We start from the raw sequence: 20,871 nt of genomic DNA, 5'->3' as shown, positions 1-20,871 counted from the left end.
TCGTGCACATCAAACGAGCATGTACCTGGATCACTCGGTCGCCATATTGCCAACTTTACCTCTTACACTAATCATGCATGCCATGCAAGCTTTTGAGAATCCGGGGGACTATGTTAAGCGCTTTCATCTTAAAACCAAAAATACATCATCAAAACAATGTGTGTAGAAACTAATAATGCCTATGGAGACCTACAGGGGGGTATATGTTTTATTTAAAGTCTCTACTGGATCTTGAGCTGACACTGAATTGTTTATTTTACATATCATCTATTCTATCACTAGGGGATAACCTAAGTTGTTGTGGATTCCATCAAAAAAGAAATTTTGGAAGAATGGTGTAAAAATAATGAATTCAAGAGAGGATGAAGTGAGTGTTATTGCTCCTGAAAATGGAGTCCAGGAGAGTGTAGTCCAAGAATATCTAGCTGTTGTAAGGGGGGGTGACTAACAAATACCTATTTTTTGTATTAAATTATAACAAAGATACAGGAATAGTTAAAGATATTATTTATAAGTATTGGGATCTTTTTGCAACTATGCCCAATAGTTTAAATGTTTTTTCTAGGTCTTTAAAGTTTGGGTTTAGGAGGGGCCACAGTCTGAAGAACTATTTTGAAAGTATTCCAACTTGTATTGGAAATATAAAGGGGACACCTTTCGGTGTGGCATGTGCCTCCATTGCACTTTTATTTCAAACCTGACAGAATTGCAGATTTGGGGACCACATGAAAAAACTGTACCAACTGGTTATTATAGCTGTTACTCAAAAGGGGTGGTATACCTGGCCTATTGTACTCAGTGTTTCTCATATTATGTTGGGAAAATTAAAACAAAGGGTGTATGAACACATGTATGAGATTAACAAGGGAAAGGAAACTAATGCCCTTTTAAGACATACTTAAAATTGTGTCCAAGCCAATTTTAAGTTTGGGGTGTTGGAACAAGTTAAGGCTTTTGAAAGGGGAGGTGATTGGGAAACTGTTTTAGAGTATAGAGAGTTTATATGGCAGTTAAGGCTAGAAGCCTGCACCCCCCCCCCTCGTTTAAACGATCATCATCCTCTTGTCCTAGCCCTAAAAATGAGAGCCCTGAGATATTGCTTGCATTTTATTATATTTCAATGTATTTTATACTTTTTTTATGTTTTTAACATTGGTATAACTGTCAACATGGTTGGTTTAGACCAATTAGTCAGGGACCAATGAATTAATGTGCGTTGTTAATGGCATGACCAATAGGATTTGTTTAGTGGTTATTTAAATGTGTATTAATAAATATTTGTTTATTCTGATGAAGTTCCCCATTGAGGAACAAAAGCACTAAATCTGTTTATTAAAGAGTTTTTATAGCTGCTTTGTTTTGATTATTTTATTTTATTTTATTGCATTTTATTTTGATTCCTGCCTTTACCAATACTTGTTACCAACTCTGAAGAGTGACCTTTATTTGGTCCAGGGTGCCTGGCTAAGTTTTTGGTTTTTGAGAACCTGCAAGATATCCTAAGAACTATAGAGCAATAACTTGCCTTCTGACAATGTATAAAAACTATATACTGGATCTGATGCTGACAGAGTTTATAGTCATATAGAAGAAAACTCAATCATGGCAATAGTACAAAAGGGTAACAAAAGAAAGCCATATGGAACAAAGGATCATTTGTTGTTAAATAAAGTCATAATGAAGAACTGTAAAAGGGGAAGAATCTAAGTATGGCATGGATACACTACAAAAAAGTATTTGAGAGCATCCCACAAAAAGAGTGCTTACAAATATGTAGGATACACCCTGCACTGACTGATTACATTGCAGTGACCATAAAACAGTAGCAAACTAATTTGCAGCTAAGCCATGACAAAGGACACATTATTACCCCAAATATATAAATTCAAAGGGGGATATTCCAGGGTGACTGTCACTGCTGCTCTTTTGTCTTGTCTTTAATTCATTAAGCTGTCTACATCACAGGTCTATGTCAGATGATCGTGTGTTCAGAAATTTGAAATTCATATGGTCGAGACCATATGATTGAATTTCTGAAAAATCGAACATCAAAAAAAAAAAAAAACCACACACATACAAATCTACCTTTTTTACATTCTTGCGGGGGGGGGCAAGCCCCCTGTACCCCCATAACCCTAACTCAGAGTTTGCACTAGAGTGTGGAAAAGGGTAAATTTCCTAATCTGCACTATACCACAATCTCCATTCAAAAGCTTTGAGTTTTTAAAAAACTTTATCAAATGGTTTTCTGAAAACTCAATCAACTGATAGGGACGCCTATATAACATATTAGATCATGGCTACAGTTGTGGATGATTTAAAACTGCACAGTTCATCAGGTGAAGAACTGAAAGCACAACTGCAAGTGATCATAACTTTCTCAGATGATATAAGAATGTCATTTGGTCTTGACAAATGTGCAAAAGCAATCTTTAAAGCAGGGAAGCTGCAGTACCAAGAAAATATAATTCTGGGACAGGAATGTGCTATAAAAGAGCAAGAGAGAGTGCATAATATTTGGGAACTGGTGAAGGATCAACAATAAAACATGAACAAATGTGAACAGACTTAGGAAGGAATATTTTAGAAGACACAAAATGAATACTGAAAACAGCCCTGACATCTTGGAACAAAGTCCAAGCTATAAACCAATTTGCTCTTCCTGTTCTAAATTACAGTTTTGGGATAATAGACTAACCCCAAAAATATTGGATCAGTTGGAGAGGAAAACAAGAAAAATAATTAATGCTTATCAAATGATTTATAAAAATCAGTTTACCAAGATTACATATTCCCCATTCTAAAGGAGGAGTTATGGGCCACTTGTAAATCGATTACATGTATAGATCTGCAATCATAGGACTGCATACATATCTGCTGACCTCACAAGATCGAAACATAGTGAATGTTTTAGAACATGAGGAGAACAAGTCTAAGATGACTTCCCTGCTTAATTTAGCAAAAGCATATCAGTATCAAGCAGGAATGGAATTCAAACCAGAAGTAGATAAAAATCAGGCAGCAGCCAAATTTGCCAAAAAACAAAGGAAAGAATATAAGGTTAAGGATCAGGTGAGATGGCAAGAAATGTGGAAAATGCCTAAATATAGTTGCAAGTACAGAAAACTCCTGGAACAACCTCATGTCAATCAGGATGTAGTGCTGGGATGGTTAACGAGAGGTGAATTCAAACCAAAAGATGAAAGGTTAATATTGGCAGTCCAAGATAATAGACTACATACACGTTGGTTTACAAAGTCCATTGAACATGTTGGAGTAACAGACAAATGTAGGTTTTGTAAAACAGAGTTGGAAACAGTCACACATTGTGTTACTGGGTGTGATACACTAATGGCAGAAGGCCTGTATACTGAAAGGCATAATAATGTGGCAAGACTGTTGCAGTGCGGATTGTGTAAACATTATAATATTGAAGTAGCTGAGAAGCATTGAAAACATAAGCCACAAAGCATTATAGAAAATGATGAAGTTTATGTCACATGGGATCACCTATTACCAACACTTCAAAAAACAGATGACAGAAAACCAATCCATGAAAAGAAGACAAAAATAGCATTAATCACTGAAATTGCTACATCCAGTGATTACAGTATCCTAAGTACAGAGAGACACAAAGTCATAAAATACCAGGATTTGCAGCAGAAATAAGGGCATTGTGGAGGAAAGATACCCAGACAGGTCCAACAGTAGTAGGAGCAATGGGTCTCATAAAAAGGAATTTACAGTCATATTTAAATATGTTACCAATACATATATCTCTGTATGAATTGCAGGAGTCAGTTCTGTGCACATTGAGAGTACTGCAAAGAGCGGTTTTGGTTAACATCAAAAATTGAAACAATCCTAATCTCATGACCTTTAACCATACTTTGACTTATGACTGGGATCTATGCCAGTCATGGTATTAGAAAACCCAAATGTGTTGGAGAAACCAAACTGAGAGAATACGTTCACTAAAGGCATCATCCTAACCAGTCTTCATACAATGCAGTGCCACTATCTCTGAATATCAAGCCAAAAGTAACTTGCACCAGTAACAACTCTTAGAGTAAATGGGCACGTCAGAACCTTCAACAGCTGAATGGACTGCACTAATACACATGTTCTGCAAGGTACTATACCACCATGAGATGCTCCTTTTCAGGCAATACTTCACAGTAACAGAAACTGTCTGACAGTATTATAACTTAAGAGGGCTAAATTTATAAATTACTAAGAAGCTTCATCTTTTAGGCCTGGATTTGATTTTGTCAGTTTACAGGTGCTGAATGTAATTCCAAACAGTCTGTTTAGGCACTCCAATGCTTCTTGTTGTCTGTGAAAAGGTTCCTCTCTAGTTAATAAACTAGTACAGGTGTAAATGTGGCTACAGAGGCAGCAGCAAATCATTTCTAGAGTTAAAACCTTAAACCGTCAACAGATAACAAACAACTTCTTAGATCAAAGCTATAAAACAAATTTGAGCTAATTTTCAGGACAGTCTAAGCATGATCACTTGTGTTAGTCAATCCCTGTGAACCTTAAAATGAGACACAAGTACATATTCTGATATAGTCATGATTATAGTCACAGTTATAGAATGAAAGGAAACCTACATTCAGCAAACTTAAACATCCCTTTGTAGATATTATGCAACTGATAATATTGTCTAATTTTTGGAACCATATCTCACAACAGTCTCAGAATGTTTGACTATATGAGAAAACTTGACTTCAAGAAGTCAAAGAAAATTTGTTATATAACACCTCAGTACTTGCAGTGACATGCAATGTTTTCTTATCTTCAGATAACTCAGATTCTTGAATGACTACAAACAGCAATCTTCTAGTTTACATGGGTCTGTTATGGGCATGACTGTGACTTTTGCAATTAATATATTTCTGTGTTAAAGTATGTGAGACAATTATCACAACTAGACCTGGTCTGTTGATCATTACTTAGGTCACCAGTACTGTGCAAGCTTAACCCCTCAGATAAGGGAATCCTACATCAACAGATTAGATGGCAGTACATAAGACAGCCTGACTCCATGTAAAACATGGAAAAGAGGGGTTATTGATAATGATGATGTTATAAGAGATTCCTACATGAATGGAAAATAGCCAGTAGTGCTAAATATCATTACTTACACAAACATGAAGGGATGTACTACACTAAATATTAAGCAGAGCCACAGAAAGGGCAAAGGGAGAATCTACACCAGTGCCAATGTATAGGAAATACCAAACCAGCTGACTGTTTTCAAGCTGTCAAACTGTTAATTCATTTTAAAGGCATCAACTAATGATTAGGTCACTAGAATAATTCATTCCCATTTGTAAAACACAGTATAACAGGTTTCCAATCTGTCATGCAGTCTTGTGTATGATTAGTCTGGGTGCCAAACAGATGTTTTGCCCATGATGGCTTTTGTTATAGCTCTGCTACTGAAGGACAGCATGCTGTGAGTTAGGAAAAAACAATGGGCCATGCTCAACAAGTAACAAAATTAAGACCAAAAATGTGGGAGTTGGAGTCATATTTAAAATTCCTGTAGCAACATTTATTTTATTCTATTTTATTTTACATTTGTTGACCGGGATAGTCCGACTGGATATATGCTTATTTTCAGCAGAGGCCCGGGGAGAAAAGCTCCACATACCAAAAAAGAAACAGTACATACATCACTGAGTGACAAACTCAGGCAGACATGTTTAGAAAAATATAGAGAAAGAAAACAGACAGATATCAATATACACAATGTGCAGACTTACATCTGATTGGCAGAGACGTATCAGAAAATGTGAACATAGAATACAATCAGATCTCATAATTCACAATGCTTAGACATTCAAATGCTATGAGGCATAGATACTTGGCTAAACAGCACGTTGGGTAGCAAGACATGTATTAGTGAAGTTGTTAGTCAGGTTTAGAACAAGAGCACAGCCAATGAGATGTGAGGTATTTTTTGAGTTTTCTTTTAAATAGGGGTAGTGAGGTTTCCTTGGTAATGGTAGTAGGGAGTAGATTCCAGACTTTACCGGTTGAGTTGGCAAATATAGCATCACCTGCAGAGTTGTTGGATTTTTGGGTCAGTATCATTAGTTTATCAGCTGATCGTAATGGCCTGGGGGCATTATGAGGGGTGAGAATATTTTTGAGGGCAGGGGTGTTATCAGGTTGATGGAGTATTTTATGCACTACTATAAGCTGGTTGAACTGCAGAAGGGTAGGATACTCTAGCCATCCCATTGCTTTGAGGTTCTGGCAATGGTGGGTCCTAAAAGCCATGCCTGTAGCGAATCTGGCTATATGATTGTAACATCCTGATAATTTGTTGAGATCAGTTTTGGATAGGTTGGTGAGTACAGGGGAGGCATACATAAGGGTAGAGAGGAGGTGTGATCTTGCAATAGCTACCCTAGCTAGGGGGGTGAGGAAAGGTTTGGCTCTGTACAGGGAGCCAAGTTTTTTGTTGACGAACTTAATAGTCTGATTGACATGTTTATCAAATTTAAGGTTGTTGTCTATTATTATGCCTAGAAGCTTTGTATGGTCATCAGGGGATATAATGGTGTCATTGCTAGATTAGATGTTGAAGGAAGGAGGAGGAATTCTACGGTTAGGGGAGAAAATTAGTAGCTTGGTTTTGTTAGGATTTAGAAGCAGGCGGTGATTAGCTGGCCATGTTTCTACCGTGCTGAAAGTGGTCTGGGTGAGGATTAGAAGTTGTGTAGTAGAGGAGGCGGAGCGTATTAGTGTTGAGTCATCTACATACTGGATGATGGTGTGCAGATCATTGATAAAGATAGAGGAAAGAAGGGGACCTAGTATGGATCCTTGTGGGACACCTAGGGTTAGAGGAAATTGGGATGACAGCTTGCTCTGCCATAATACAGCCTGCTGTCTACCATTTAGGTAGGAGTGAAACCATTGTATTGCATGTTGGTCTAAACCAATGGTTTGTAGGGTATTGAGCAGTGGCTGATGGATGACCATATCAAAAGCTTTTGAGAGATCTAGGAAGAGTACTGAAGATAGTTTGTTGTTGTTACGATGAAGATTGATGGCATTAGAGAAAGATAGAAGAGCCATGGTGGTACTGTGGAATGGCCTAAAGCCGTGCTGAGAGTCGGCAAGCTTTCCGTTTTGAATAAGAAAGTGCATGATTTGCTTCTGTATGCTTCTTTCCATGATTTTAGCTAGTGGTGAAAGAATGGCTATAGGTCTAAAGTTAGATAATTCTGTGGAACTTCCTCCTTTATGGAGAGGTATAACATGCGATATTTTCCATATTGCTGGGATGGATCCTTCTGAGATGGATCTGTTGATCATAATAGAAATGGGAAGTGCTATGGCATCAGCTGCTTTTTGAAGATATTCAGCTGGGAGGTGGTCGGCAGCTAGTGTAGTAGGTTTTAGCTTTTTGAATAAGGTCTGGATCAGGTTGATAGGTACGGTTTGAAAGGTAAAGGTGGGTTGGGTGCTGACTGGATCAGGGCTAGATGTGCTAGAGCTGGTGTTTGTGTCTGATGGAGTGAGATGGGTAGATAGAGACTGGATAGTTTCAGTAAAGAAGGAGTTGAAGCTGTTTGCAGTTTTAACAGGGGATTTATCAAGGGCAGCTAATGGGGTAGGAGTGGCGGAACAGTCTGGGTGGAGAAGAGTGTTAATACCAGCCCAGAACTTTTGAGGTTTTAGCTGATATTTATGTTGTAGGAGGGTGCAGTGATTTTTTTTGTCTAGAATGACAGATTTTTTTTTTGTCTGCTTCCTTAGCTGCTGGTATCCTACTTTGTCCTGAGGAGCTTTGGTAACATGCCACCTGGCCCAGGTGTTATTTCTTAGTTTAATTTTGTTTTTTGTTTCTTTAGATTGCCACAGTGCAAATGTGGCTTTTACACAGATGGTACGAGTAGCAGCATGGTGGTTAAGGGTAGCCAGAAATTTGGTATTGAAGTACTCAACTGCTTCTTGTAATGGGAGTCATTTCAATACATTCCAATTACATGCTTTGAGTTCTTTTTGGAAGTTGTCAAGGTTAAAGTTCCTAAAGTTTCTTATAGCTTTGTAGATGGGCTGGTTGAGAATGTCGGCTTTGAGCCTAATAATTTATGTAAGGCAGTGATCACTTAGATCATCGGGTAATGTACCTGACTTGTACTTTTGGGTGTGGCTGTTAATAAGTATCCAATCGAGGATACTATCTTTGACTCTATTTTTGCTAAATCTGGTGGGGGTGGCAATGATCTGAGTAAACCCGTGAAGGTTTAAATGGGTGGAGGGAGTTTCAGAGGAACATGTGTTCCAATCAGTGTTGAAGTCCCCCAAGACAATGGTTTCCTGGGGATAGTTAGGAGCTAGCCAATGTAAGATATTTTCTAGAGTATTATCATTCTTGCAGGGTGGAATATAACTGCAGACAATGTGTCTGCATTTATTTTTGTTTATTATTAGTTTGGTAATGAGAATTTCTGCATTGCCAAACTGGGGTGGCTGTTAGGTGTCAATTGTTATTGTTAGGGTAGACTTGTATAGTACAGTTACCCCACCACCTTTCCTGGAGATCCAGTCCAGTCTAAGGATGTTGTACTATGGGGGGTTATTTCTTTATCTTTGGTTACTGGTTTTAGCCAGGTTTCTGTGAGGCAGAGGATATCAGTTGAGTGAACAGCTAAGAGTCCATGTAGGCTATGGATCTTGTTGTTCAGGCTTCTGATGTTGAGATGACAGACCAGAAATGAGTTGGAAGTCTATCAATCTGGGTTGTACACATTGGGTTGTTAGATGGTGTGCTTGGGTCTACTGTTGTGGATGGGCCAGGGTTGGGGTGGATGTCTCCATCCTTCATAAGATTAATTTTTAAGTTGCTTATGAGTCTTAAAAATTTGTTTATGATTTTTTCATAGCTTTTGGTTTTTAAGCTAATGTAGTGGCATTTAGTTGAGTGATGGTAATTGGGGGTGAGGAATTAGGAGAGGGGGTAGTTATGTGGTGGATAAACTTATTAAATGCTGGGTTGGTGTCTGTTTGAGAGTATGGGTATTGGATTTTAAGATGCTGCACATATTCATAGGAGCTTAGGTGATAAGGAATGAATAGCAGGGGTACTAAGGGTAGCAACACTAGTGTATTAGCTGTAGTCATAGTAAATTACTAGGGTAGGGTCTGTATTGAGTGTATGTGGTGGATAAAAGATTAGAGAGAATAGAATAGCTATGTGTGGGTTAATATGGATAGTTGGGTGGACAGAAGGTTTATTTTTGTGCTAGGAGTTTGCTGGGTTCTAGGAGCACATGTAGATGGTTAGCTAATTAAGGGGGCGTGCCAGTGGTACTATAAATGTAGTACTACTGGGGGTGGGAGGGATATGGGGGCAGGGTGGGGCACGAAGCCAGCGAAGCGAGCGGAGCGGGGCTAAACAAGTAAAGCAGATGCCTAGAGGCAGCATGTGCAGGTATGAGTTACAAGCACACTTTTTTGTTTCTTTTTATATGGCCAATACTCTGTTCCTAGTCCCTACTGTTAAAAACTACACAGTTCCCTGCCTGCTTCTCAATTTACAATGCAGAGAGCCCGTTTTCCAATTCCCTTCTGTAGCACGCTTGTTTCACTTAGTTTATTGAGAAATGCACTGTTTGGAGGTGCAGAGCACACTACGCTTGTCTGTTGAATAGTAGAAAGCACACTGTTTTTACCTTAATTGGGGAAGGAAGAAGGCTACAGGAAAGTCTAAACCTTCCAACCTAATGCTTATCAGCATAAACAGAATTACAAGTGGGAGTTATAGGGACATTCACCAGTGCTTTTTTGGACCCAGGTTATTAGGTTTACAGGTGGCAAGTTATTTAAGTGGATATTGACCTTATTAAAACAAGTTCCAGGGTGGGGAAAGTCTTCCGTGCTTATGCTTTTACAAGCCTTTCAGGGGGAGGTGAGGTAGGAACACCTTATGAAAACAAGTTCTGTGGTGGGTAAAGTCTTCCGTACTTATGCTTTTACAAGTCTTTCAGGGGGAGGTGAGGTAGGAACACCTCAACCGACTGGGACCCGATGCACTTGTTAATAATAAATAAATAAATACATAAATTAGTTCTCTGTTACTGGACATCAAGAAAGTATTTTCTATGGTGCAGTGTTTTTTTTTCTTTGTAAGTACTAGGAATTATGTTTTGGGGAATTTTGGTGGAATGTATTTCTGCAATGGATTGAGATAATGATTTATTTCTCAAGATGTGGGTAATCATTAACAATCAGCTCTGCAGTCTTAACACATACACACACACACACACACACACACACACACACACACACACACACACACACACACACACACACACACACACTCAGTTTATCAAGAGAACCAAGTGTGGATGTCTTAATCATCAGCTTGATGGAAAGAAGATTTTCTGGGCTTTAGGTATATCCTATTTATTTATTATAGGCCTATATCCTTTTCTTAAGTGACACAGACAACAATGTAAATGCTGCCCTTGATATTGCTAGTCCTTTGACACAAAGGGATGAAGCCCAGACGGTGACACAGATATCAGAGACTAATTAGTGCCTGGGCTGGTAGAGGAACCAAACAGGTAGGATAGATGAGAGCAGTAAGTATTGTTTCAGCCATCCTGCAGGGAAAGATCAGACTTGGTCCACTGCTATGCTGACAACCACCACAAGCAGACTATCACAGCATTCAGCATATGCATGCAGCAAGCACATTGAACAGAAATGTGTGATTAGCTCTGCCATCATTATACATGTGTTAAAGTGCACACACTCTGATGAGCACTCCAGAGAGCACACACTCTGGACAGCATAGCATGCCCTCTCTTAGGCAGGCACACAAGGCAGGCTGAAGAGGTGAAGTTGAGCTACTTTCAGAAGCACCCTGATGTCTGTGAGTGAGTGATCTGCTCCCAAAACCAAAAGAGGGGGGAATAAATGGGGCCAATATACAACAGCAGCAGCAGGATCAGATAGTTTTTAAAGACAGTGAGACAGAAAAACAGAATACAAGCAGATAAGGACCTTGATACTGTGTCAGCCTTTGATGACATGCCTTGTTATGTAGTATTTTTCTTTTCTCCCCAGTCCTCCACTGAAAAAGGGCACCTGCCCAGTTGGATATACCTCAGTTAAAAAAAGTCAAAATAAATAAATACAAATACAATTCTCCTTTCACTTTTTCCATTTTCTTTCAACAATTCTTGGGATTTTCTATTATTTTTCTAATGAGGGAAATTACAGTGCCTTAAATTCTGAGCACCTATACTCCAAAATATTCAGCTTGTAGGATGTAGCAAGCTCATTCTACCTGTTCTAGGATATGTGACCACATTTAAAATGTCTTTCCTACCACTTTTTACCCAGAACTTTATATATGTATCCCATTTCCCACTATGAACAAGTGCATAAATATGATTTTAAAAAAGTGTTTTCGTAATTTGGGATAGAGAAAGAATTCAGTTATCAGTCAAAAAGATGCATACAACCAAAGTGAATGGAGGCTGGGGACTCCACAAAACATGCAGCTCTGCACAATATTTGTAAGTTTATTTGTGACGACTAGACTGGTTACTTCTCATACTTTAGCAGGCTAAAAGCTAATGGTTTTTACTAGGCTAAAAACTAATTGTTAATATTCAATTTAAGCCCTGTCACGGAAACCCCAGAAATCTATAACAGTGAAGCAGAGAAACATATTACAGTGTTTGAAGTTTTAAAGAATGTGCTATGCTGAAAAAACTTTATAAGAAGTGCTGTGATCCATGAACATAAACAGCGCACATAACCATTATATCTACTGTTATTAGGCGGCACATGTGTGCACCTCGATATAGTTCCTATGCATCACCCGCTGACCCAGCATACGTGAAGTACATCATTCAGCTTAGTAGTCTGGAATTTCTCTTAGATAAGGAATTTCATTTAAGGTGTTACCCTGCGGCACTAACCTATATGAAATACCATCAGCAAACCACAGTAATGCAGTCAACAAAGAGTGGAGATATTTTCAACTACATATCCAGCTTTCTTGCATTCTAAGCCCTCTACTTGTTCTCAGGAAAGATTATATTATGATCTTAAATAGTTTTTTTGTTGGAGAATGTGGTTAATGTGTGTGAACACATTATATAAAGCTGAGATCTAGACTGACCCTTGAGATTTAAGAGAATGCATCGCCTCACAGCAAGAGGTACTCCCATTCAATTCTCAGCTGGAGTGCCTTCTGTGTGGAGTCTGCATGTCCTCCCCGTGGTCATGTGATGCTAAAGCATGCAGGTAGGTGCGAGCGTGAATGGGCGTGCCTTCATTGAAGGTTTGGTATTGGGCTGGCAACTCGGCACCATAAAAATCCACTGCCAATCATGAGCGGACCAGAGTTGTGCTGTGGCGATCCCTAACCGGGAAAAGCCAAAAGTCTTTTACTGAGCACAGCAATGGTATGCCATCTGGTTTATAGCCTTATGGTGGGGGTATGGTTTAGGACTTTAGATATCTTATATTACTGGCACTACACAATATGTTTCCATAAAGTCTGTATGGCAATTCCTTAATTTTAGGCTGCCAGTTTAAGCAAAGTGGGCTAAGGTTGTGAGCTGTAGTTCCTATGGTACAGGTTTGATTCCCTGAGCCATTATTTTTCTGCTGTGTGACCTTCAGCAAATCACTTAACCAGAAGATGCTTAGGGGCAACTAGGAATGTGGGCTGGGTTCCTCAATGGTCCGCTGCACTACAAGTCTAGTAAATACCTACCTATGAACCTAATACCTGACATAGGTCAGAGGTATACACAGCCAAATAAGACATACTTTCATATGTCCTGGAATTGCTGTTGTGCAAAAGTGTGCAGTCAGTTCAGTCCAAATAAGGAACATATTAATGGGTGTGCAATACCTAATGACCGTGCTATTTCACTAGTATCCATACTGATGTGACTGCGGGTCTGGAAGTGGTATAGATCATTGCTGTTTGTGAATTTGTTTAACAAGGTAGAGCCACAAATACAAAATGTAGCTATAATGGGAGTCCATACACTGGAGGTATCCTACAAATGGGTGTGCTGTTTACTGGCTTATATACGTATCTCTGTATACAACTCATACAGCACACAATACACATGTTGCTAACATATGCTAATGCACTTAAAATCAATCTTCCTAAAAAACAAAGATCACCTATACTACCCGCTGTCAAACATATGCCTCAGTAAGCCCAAAGGCACTCAGAAAAAACAAAACCTAACACCACACATACTGTCACTCTCAGTGGAGAGAATTACCATGGAAATTTTCAACAAGGATATAGGAAACCTTCAAACACTGGATCCTTCCCAGTTTGGCTTTGTCAAAGGATGTTCATGCTTACTGGATCTGGTGGACTTGAAAAGGTCATTAAAGCAATGGATGAGGGGAAAAATGCCTACCTAGATCTGGCTAAGCCATTTGATGCAATACCCAACTCAGGCATTGTCAGCAAACTTACAGAAGTAGGAATAAATCCCTTTATAACGTGCTGCATAACTAGTTGGCTCACTGATAGGACCCAGGATGTTAGAATCAGTGAGGTCACCTTCGCAAAGAGGCCATTCACCAGTGTTGTTCCACAAGGCTCTGTGCTAGGCCCTCTCCTCTTTGGCATCTACTTCTCAGATGCCAAAGCCAATATCAAAGGCCTCTGGCTAACTATGCTTGCAGATGGTTGCAAACTGAGAACATTCATTTAATTACTCCAAGACAAGAACACACACCAGGAAGGAATAAAACAAACAAACATTTGGTGCCAAAGGCATGGCTTAAAACTCAGTATCAACAAATGCATAATAGTACATTTTGGGGAGTCTGCCACCCTGAGTAACAGTATCATCAATAAAACACCCTTAAATGTCAATTCACTAGTCAGGGATCTGGGAAGTCATGTAGATGGTAACCTAGCCTTCAACCAACATATGTCAAAGGTAGTAAGAAAATCCTTCTATGTTGCTCAACTTATAAGCAAGGGCATGGCATCTGGGTCCAGAGAGATTATCATACCACTGTACTCAACCCCAACTAGGCTCATCATAGAGTGTAATGCCCCCTTCAGTATGCAGCTGACCAGACACATGCAGCAACTAAAACTTCCACAAAGGTTCCTTGCAAAAAGGAATACAGGGAGTAAATACAATATCCTAAAAATTGCCTCAAAGCCCTGTCTTTTTACTTTGTATCATAGAGACTTCTGAGAGGTGATCTTTGCCTGGCATGCAAGGCATCCCTGGACCCTGTTTTAATGAACCTTGTGTACAGCCACAAAACAAACAACTTAAGGACTACTTGATTAAAAGACCTACATTTTGCTTGCAACATAAATAGGACATGTTGGAGAGACAGATATGTTTCTCAGAGGAGTACCATTCTCTGGAACAGACTCCCCATCCATGTCAAGTAGAGTTCCTCCCTATCCCTATTTAAGGTGCGATGTGGACCATTGGATGGGTAATCAGAAATTCACCCCCAGTCTGGTTCCTATTTCTCTGATGGACAGAGAAATCCATAAATCATCCCTATAAATAAAATCTAAATCAAATTTGTGAGTTCCATTAGGGTTGCATTGCTAGGTTTTTAAGGGCCCTAGTTGTTGTTAGCCTAGTATACCTCTATAAACCTGCTGATGACAAAATTTATAGTTAGACCCATGGAAGCAATCAGAGTTAGCTCAACCTCAGATGCAAGAGTAGTACAGAGGAAATCTAGATGCTGTACATTTATGATACGATGATAAAGCTCTCATGTACAGTAAAGAAATGCATCCTATATTTAGGAAAAATGCTGCAGAAATGATAGTTATAGCTTTACCTCCAAAATAGACTTTCATAATGGAATGTCCAGATAACAGTCGCAACTTTGATCAAAATGTGTCCCTAGTAGGTAGGAAGACATTTGGAATAGTTCATCTAATATTAAAAGGAAACCAAGGATGGCACTGTATAAGAAGTTAATTTAGACATTTATAAAAGTACATTACAGTTTTCAGTACTTAACTAATGAAACAGTTTGCACAACTATATATGTAAATATCCGTAATCTATTGGTTTATATGTAAAATGAAAATATATTTTATGGGTTCTCTCAGTGAATTCACTATCATACAGAATTCTGAGAAATGATCTGTGCTCATCTTCAAAGCACTTTCAGACTCAATTCTTTTTGAAGCACACTGCCTGGAATACACAGCCCATTGGGTGAACCCCACTGTGTCTGTCAAGTTTTTGAAACAGTCCAGTACCGTCATCTAAACAATTCAAATCTCTATTTACTTCATGGCTATGTCATTCATGCTTTGAAAAGATCAGTAGAGCACAAGCTTGCTGTACAAGCCTTTGAACCTGTAAATATAAGAAACTGAGATGATTTAAGCAGCAAAGAAAATATGAATGCATAGTATAAGGAAAGAAGCAAAGCAAAATAATAAAGTTCTGAAGTTATTACTAAGATGCTCTACAGCTTTAAAGTACACGTAAACAGCTGTAAAGTATTTAGAAAATAATATTGCCAAGATATTAACATCTTATAGGAAGGTCTAGCATAGACTAATTACTGATGCCAAAGACAAAGCTTAAAACACAGTGCCAAAAATTGCATAATAGTTCCTTTTGGGAAGCTGGCCACCCAGGAGAAACTACCTCACTGATAAAACACTCCAAAAAGTAGAAACAGTAGTCAGGGATTTGGGGACTCATGTTGTGGGTAACCTGGCTTTTAACCAGTGTGTGTCTTATGTAGAAAGAGAATGTTTCTATATCACTCAATTTCTGAGGAACGGCATGACATCCATGTCCAGGTAAGTCATCTTGTCACTGTACTCTGCTGTCAACAGACCCATCATTCAGTATAACACTTCCTTCAGTATGTACCTGACCAGGTACAGGAAACAACAGGAACATCATTGAGTATAACACTTCCTTCAGTATGTACCTGACCAGGTACAGGAAACAAGAGGAACATCATTGAGTATAACACTTCCTTCAGTATGTACCTGACCAAGTACAGGAAACAACAGGAACATCATTGTCAGACCAAATGGCAATTGGCAGACCAATTAGTACAATGGTTAAGGTGTTTATCTCCCATGTACAGGGTTTGATCCTTACTTCTGGTAAAAGCTTCAGTGATTCAATACAAATCTTTGGACGGTGCAGTGGTGCAGTGGTAGCATTGCTGCCTCACAGCAAGAGGTTCTCCAGTTCAATTCTTGGCTGGAGTGCCTTCTGTGCAGAGTCTCCATGTCCTCCCTGCATTTATGTGGGTTTTCTCCCATGTTACAAAAGACATGCCTCTAGAGAGTTTCTCCCTGGGCCTCTGCTGAAAATCGGCTTTGTTCCAAGTCAGACTTTACCTGTAAACAAATAATTAATAAATAAATAAATCCACATAAGTTCCAAACAAATACAATACAGGGCATAAACACAAAGTGCTATGGAATCAGCTCAAAGCCCTTTTTGTACAGACTACTTCCAGGTGATTTATGCCTGCCATACAAGGCATTCATGGATCCCAGTCTGTTGGATCTTTTGCATATCCAAAAAATGAACAGCATCATCAATATTAGATCTAAGAGTTTAAATGTTGCTTTCAGCTTAAATAGGGCATGTCAGAGGGACAGGTATCTCAGAGAATCCTCATTCTCTGTAATAGGCTTCCCATCCATGTGAAGCAGAGACCTTCTCTAACCTTATTCACGTGCAACCTGGACCACTATATGAGAAATCAGAAACTCACTCCTGATCTAACACCTATGTCTGTAATGGGCAGAGCCAGCCATTAAATTATGCTCTAACTAACATGCACTCCTTAAAATAACATCTAAAGCACAGTAACTTGTGTGATGCATTTTGATTACATGACTAAGTCTATAAAGGCCCCAGTGGTCATTAGCCTAGTGTATATTTATAGGCCTTTAAAGGAGGAAATGTGAAAACATGTTAATTTTTTATTTATTTAATGCTGCCTACATCTAAGTTTGGATCAAACAGCTATAATTTGTTGTGAATTCTGAGTTACACTCATCTATAGTTATTTACGCGTCGATTATCAGAACTATACTTAACAGAATGGGCTACATTTCAGTAATAAGATGTAATAAACATGCTAAATAAGAAAATATCAGCATGTCTCCATTGAGGTGTGATGTGTAAAGTAAAGCAGAGGGCATTTTGTCCTTGAAACATGGCAATTTTCTGTGCTTAAGTATTGCCTGACTCCTGGTATGCAGAGGACTTTGCGTTTAATCAGAGAATATGGAATAGAAGTTTTAGCCTTGTAAAATTCTTCAGTTTATTTTCTGTAGAAGAACACACATACATAAAGCAATTATAAAGCAGCAGTCTCATCAACAAGTTGTTTCCCTGAACTGAAAGCAATATGCATATATCACTGCAATATTCCCCAACACCATTTAAGAATTCTTAATTTGTTTGGTTTGGTACTTGATTATATTTATTTCAAAACAGTTGAAGGAACAGATGCATTATAGTATGAGTTCATCTTACTTTTGTACTGCTTTTCAGACAACTTGACGTGTACTGCATCCATCACTGATACCTGTCAGCAGCCCAGAACATTAGAAGAAAGACTGAAATGTCAATAGTCACAATTCCAAAAATCTGTCTATCCCCTGCTTAAAGGAAACAGAAGCAGCAGGGAGAACTTCAACCAGCAGCAGCTGTTCCTACTTAGCCCTCCCAGTGTGGTCTTAGCCTTCATTTTAGCATGAAAAATGTGATGGAGATGTAAAGCAGAAGTAATTATTTACTTTATCTAACAAGGGAAATAACACAAAATTAAAAAACTTTATATTTCTGACTTCATTTGTACATGAAATAAGACATTTGATGCATATATTGTGGTATCATGCTATTTAACTAACTGTTTTGTCTTAGAAATGAATCACATACCTAGTGGTAGATAGACAACAATATGTTATAGAGGGAGAGAGAGAGAGAAAGAAAGCAAAGAAGTACAGCAAAAATGAAAGCCATAGTCTATATGATGCAAAGAAGGGGGTTTGAGGCAAGCATAAGAACAGTAAATCAAAACTTAATACAGCTTCAAAGTTTCTCAGAATTCCTCTAAAAGGCAAGACAGTAATTAATTGTATAAGTGTGTAAAGGGGGACAACGCCATGTATGGGTGAGTATATCTATTTATTTGTATTTATGTTTGGCGGGTGGAGATGAACCTTGTACCACATTCCCTTATAGAACCTCAAGTTACTGACAGCATGGATAAGCACAATGTAAAGCTGCCTGAGCGGCCAGAGTTCTTGAAATTCTTGTATGGTTTAATAATGGAATACTTTAAACCACTGGGATTAGGCATCTGCCTTTATCCATTTCATAGTTTATATCACATTTACTCTGGAAAGTAACTTTGGTAAGGAAAGGCTTGGCACTGAGCACTGTACTAGACATATATTTTTACAATAATCGATGTGACAGAAGATAACTGTGCTGATATATAACTTTTGAACTATCAGTTTTCTATTATTTATACCAATATATATTTGCCTAGGTATCCAAAAACTATTTTTTTCTTATCACTAATCAAACTGCTCCATAAAACAGTTGTTAAAAAATGAAAAAAATGCATGCATTTAGGATTTTATGTCAATGCAAGACAATTAACCACAGAATATGGTGTGCCCTGAAGTTTTATTCTACTTTTGCCTGCTGAGAAATATAGTCATGGATTAAGTCAGAAAACTTGCTATTTAGGTTAGAAATTAAGAACAGCTATACAGGTTCTTCTGCTTTAAAGCACCTGCTTTGTTGTCAGTGAGATAGGAGGCCATAACATTTCATTTTCTTTTATTACAACAGATCTGCCATCAAAAAGCACTTAACAGCAATATCAGACTCCAAAATCCTTCAAATAACCTTGAGTGCCTGACGCTAAATGAGAATCTTTATGGCACTGGCTCTTGTGTTCAACTGAGTGGATCAAGGATGCCTGAGAAATTCTGGGCTGTAGCATTAAATTTATGAGCTAGCATAAAAACAGTAAAATGTTGTGACAGTAATAAAGTAACCTTCAAATACATGCATGCTCTGAACACGTAAACGCTGCATATTTACTGATGTATGATGTGCATTACAGGACACATTATGGAATGCCAGAGTTTTAGCTGTGTTGTATACCCAGACAGATCTTTTATCTGTCATTCAAGCAGTTTAAGTGAAACAATAAGGTAAAATTGCAAGAGTAAATCAAGAGAAAAAATGTAGTCAAATAGAAAGACCATAAGACTTGCTTATTAAAATATTATATAGCCATCCTTTAGCTAGCTGAGCTTATTTTTTTCATATCTGAATCACATGAAAGCTGATTTCAGCTTTATACATGTTGCTGCTATTTTTTACTATCGTCATAAGAATGCCTCATAGTTAGTATTCTACTGTCTTACCTTTCTGTTAGAAAAGTATTCAAGTGATCATGGTATGTACAATAACCCTGAGAAATCAGCAAGCAAATGAAACAAATTTTGAATACAAGAATAGGCAAAAAAATCCCAGTCCTGTTCATTTTGGCTACTTGATGGATTGCAAAAATTAAGTACAGACTTTTTATGCGATATACATTACAAGTCCTCAAAATCAAACTGTGTACTCTCTGCCCCTCCTGTTCCTCACAAAAGTAAACTCTAGCATTTCAGACAATCACCAATGATTAACTGGTATACAAACTAAATGTGTTTCCCATGATGCACTACAAGACAAACAATACTATCTTAAAAAGTCAGCGAGAGAGTTTAAATTTCCTTCTAAGACTGACTACAAATGGGAAATCAGTATTAATCTGTATATAGTAATTAATATCAGGCAGGATTACAGCCACTGTGTAATAGTGTGTGCCGAAGTCAGCATCAGAAATCCGGCTGGAGCACAGAGGCAGCAGGGATCAAATTTCTTCTTACACAATATTAATATCAAACCACTCAAAATGATTTCCTTTTTATAGTAGACTTCTATATGGTATAAATTAAGGGAAATACATTAATACAATTTTATACCCCTGCACTTTTCACATCAAAAAAGCATATCATATTTCATTAGCAATAGCCTAGTATCAACCTATGAACCTATGAACATTATGCCCTTTATGATCTAAAAGATCTCATATTGTAAGTAACAAAACAGCTTTTGTCATGTTTCAGGTCAACTGATTTAAATGTTTTTTATGATCCAAGTGTTCTGACAGATTAATGATTTTGCGATGAAAATACAATTAAGCATGTATGCAACATCACTGGAATATGACAAGCATTAGGATGAGCACAACCGTGAACCATACAAAAGTTATAAGCAGTGTGGACTGATTATTTGTACAAATTTGAAAACAAGCTTTGTACTTATACAGCTTGTGTACCCAGACACCCATCAAATGAATGTCTTCAAAGCTTATCCAGCTATCTGCCTTCTAATGGAAGTGTTTTCATAGTAAGTGCAGTATTACATTTCTTGACAGGAGTAAAATAATTTACAGCAAAGTAATGTGATAATCTAAACAAGCAGGTATTTAGTTTCACTGAGTTGCAAACAGTATAAAGAGCATGCATTAGTCCTTGCAGAAAAATAATTAATAAAATCACCCACTTAACTACAGGTAGCAAAGAGGAAGTGACAATTGTAGTGTGCTACTATGGCTTGTTAATGGTTGACCCTTACCCATCCCATGCTCAATAGTTATATATTACCACTTCTGAGAATAACTCATACCATAGCATAGATAATTTGAGGGGACCCATACATGGGATAAAATAATTAGGAGCTGCGTCTATCCATTAGTAGCACAGAGGGCAGTCCTGGGGTAAATTCTATATTT

The 20,871-nt window shown here is 38.1% G+C and overlaps 1 protein-coding gene across 1 annotated transcript in view; it reads right to left on the bottom strand.

The window, feature by feature from the left end:
- The window catches only part of C8A (complement C8 alpha chain), a 597,456-nt gene extending 577,782 nt beyond the window's left edge, over positions 1-19,674 (bottom strand). The window contains exon 1 of the mRNA XM_044085514.1: positions 19,454-19,674. Within this exon, the coding sequence (XP_043941449.1) occupies positions 19,454-19,572 (119 nt within the window). The 5' untranslated portion in view covers positions 19,573-19,674. The remainder of the gene's footprint in view (positions 1-19,453) is intronic.
- Between the last annotated feature and the right edge of the window lie 1,197 nt (positions 19,675-20,871).

Source organism: Protopterus annectens, chromosome 10.part0, assembly GCF_019279795.1.
Source record: "Protopterus annectens isolate FY-2018-M chromosome 10.part0, PAN1.0, whole genome shotgun sequence".
NCBI lineage: Eukaryota > Metazoa > Chordata > Ceratodontiformes > Protopteridae > Protopterus > Protopterus annectens.
Note: the sequence above shows the minus strand (reverse complement) of the source record. Positions and strands in the feature narration are given on the sequence as shown.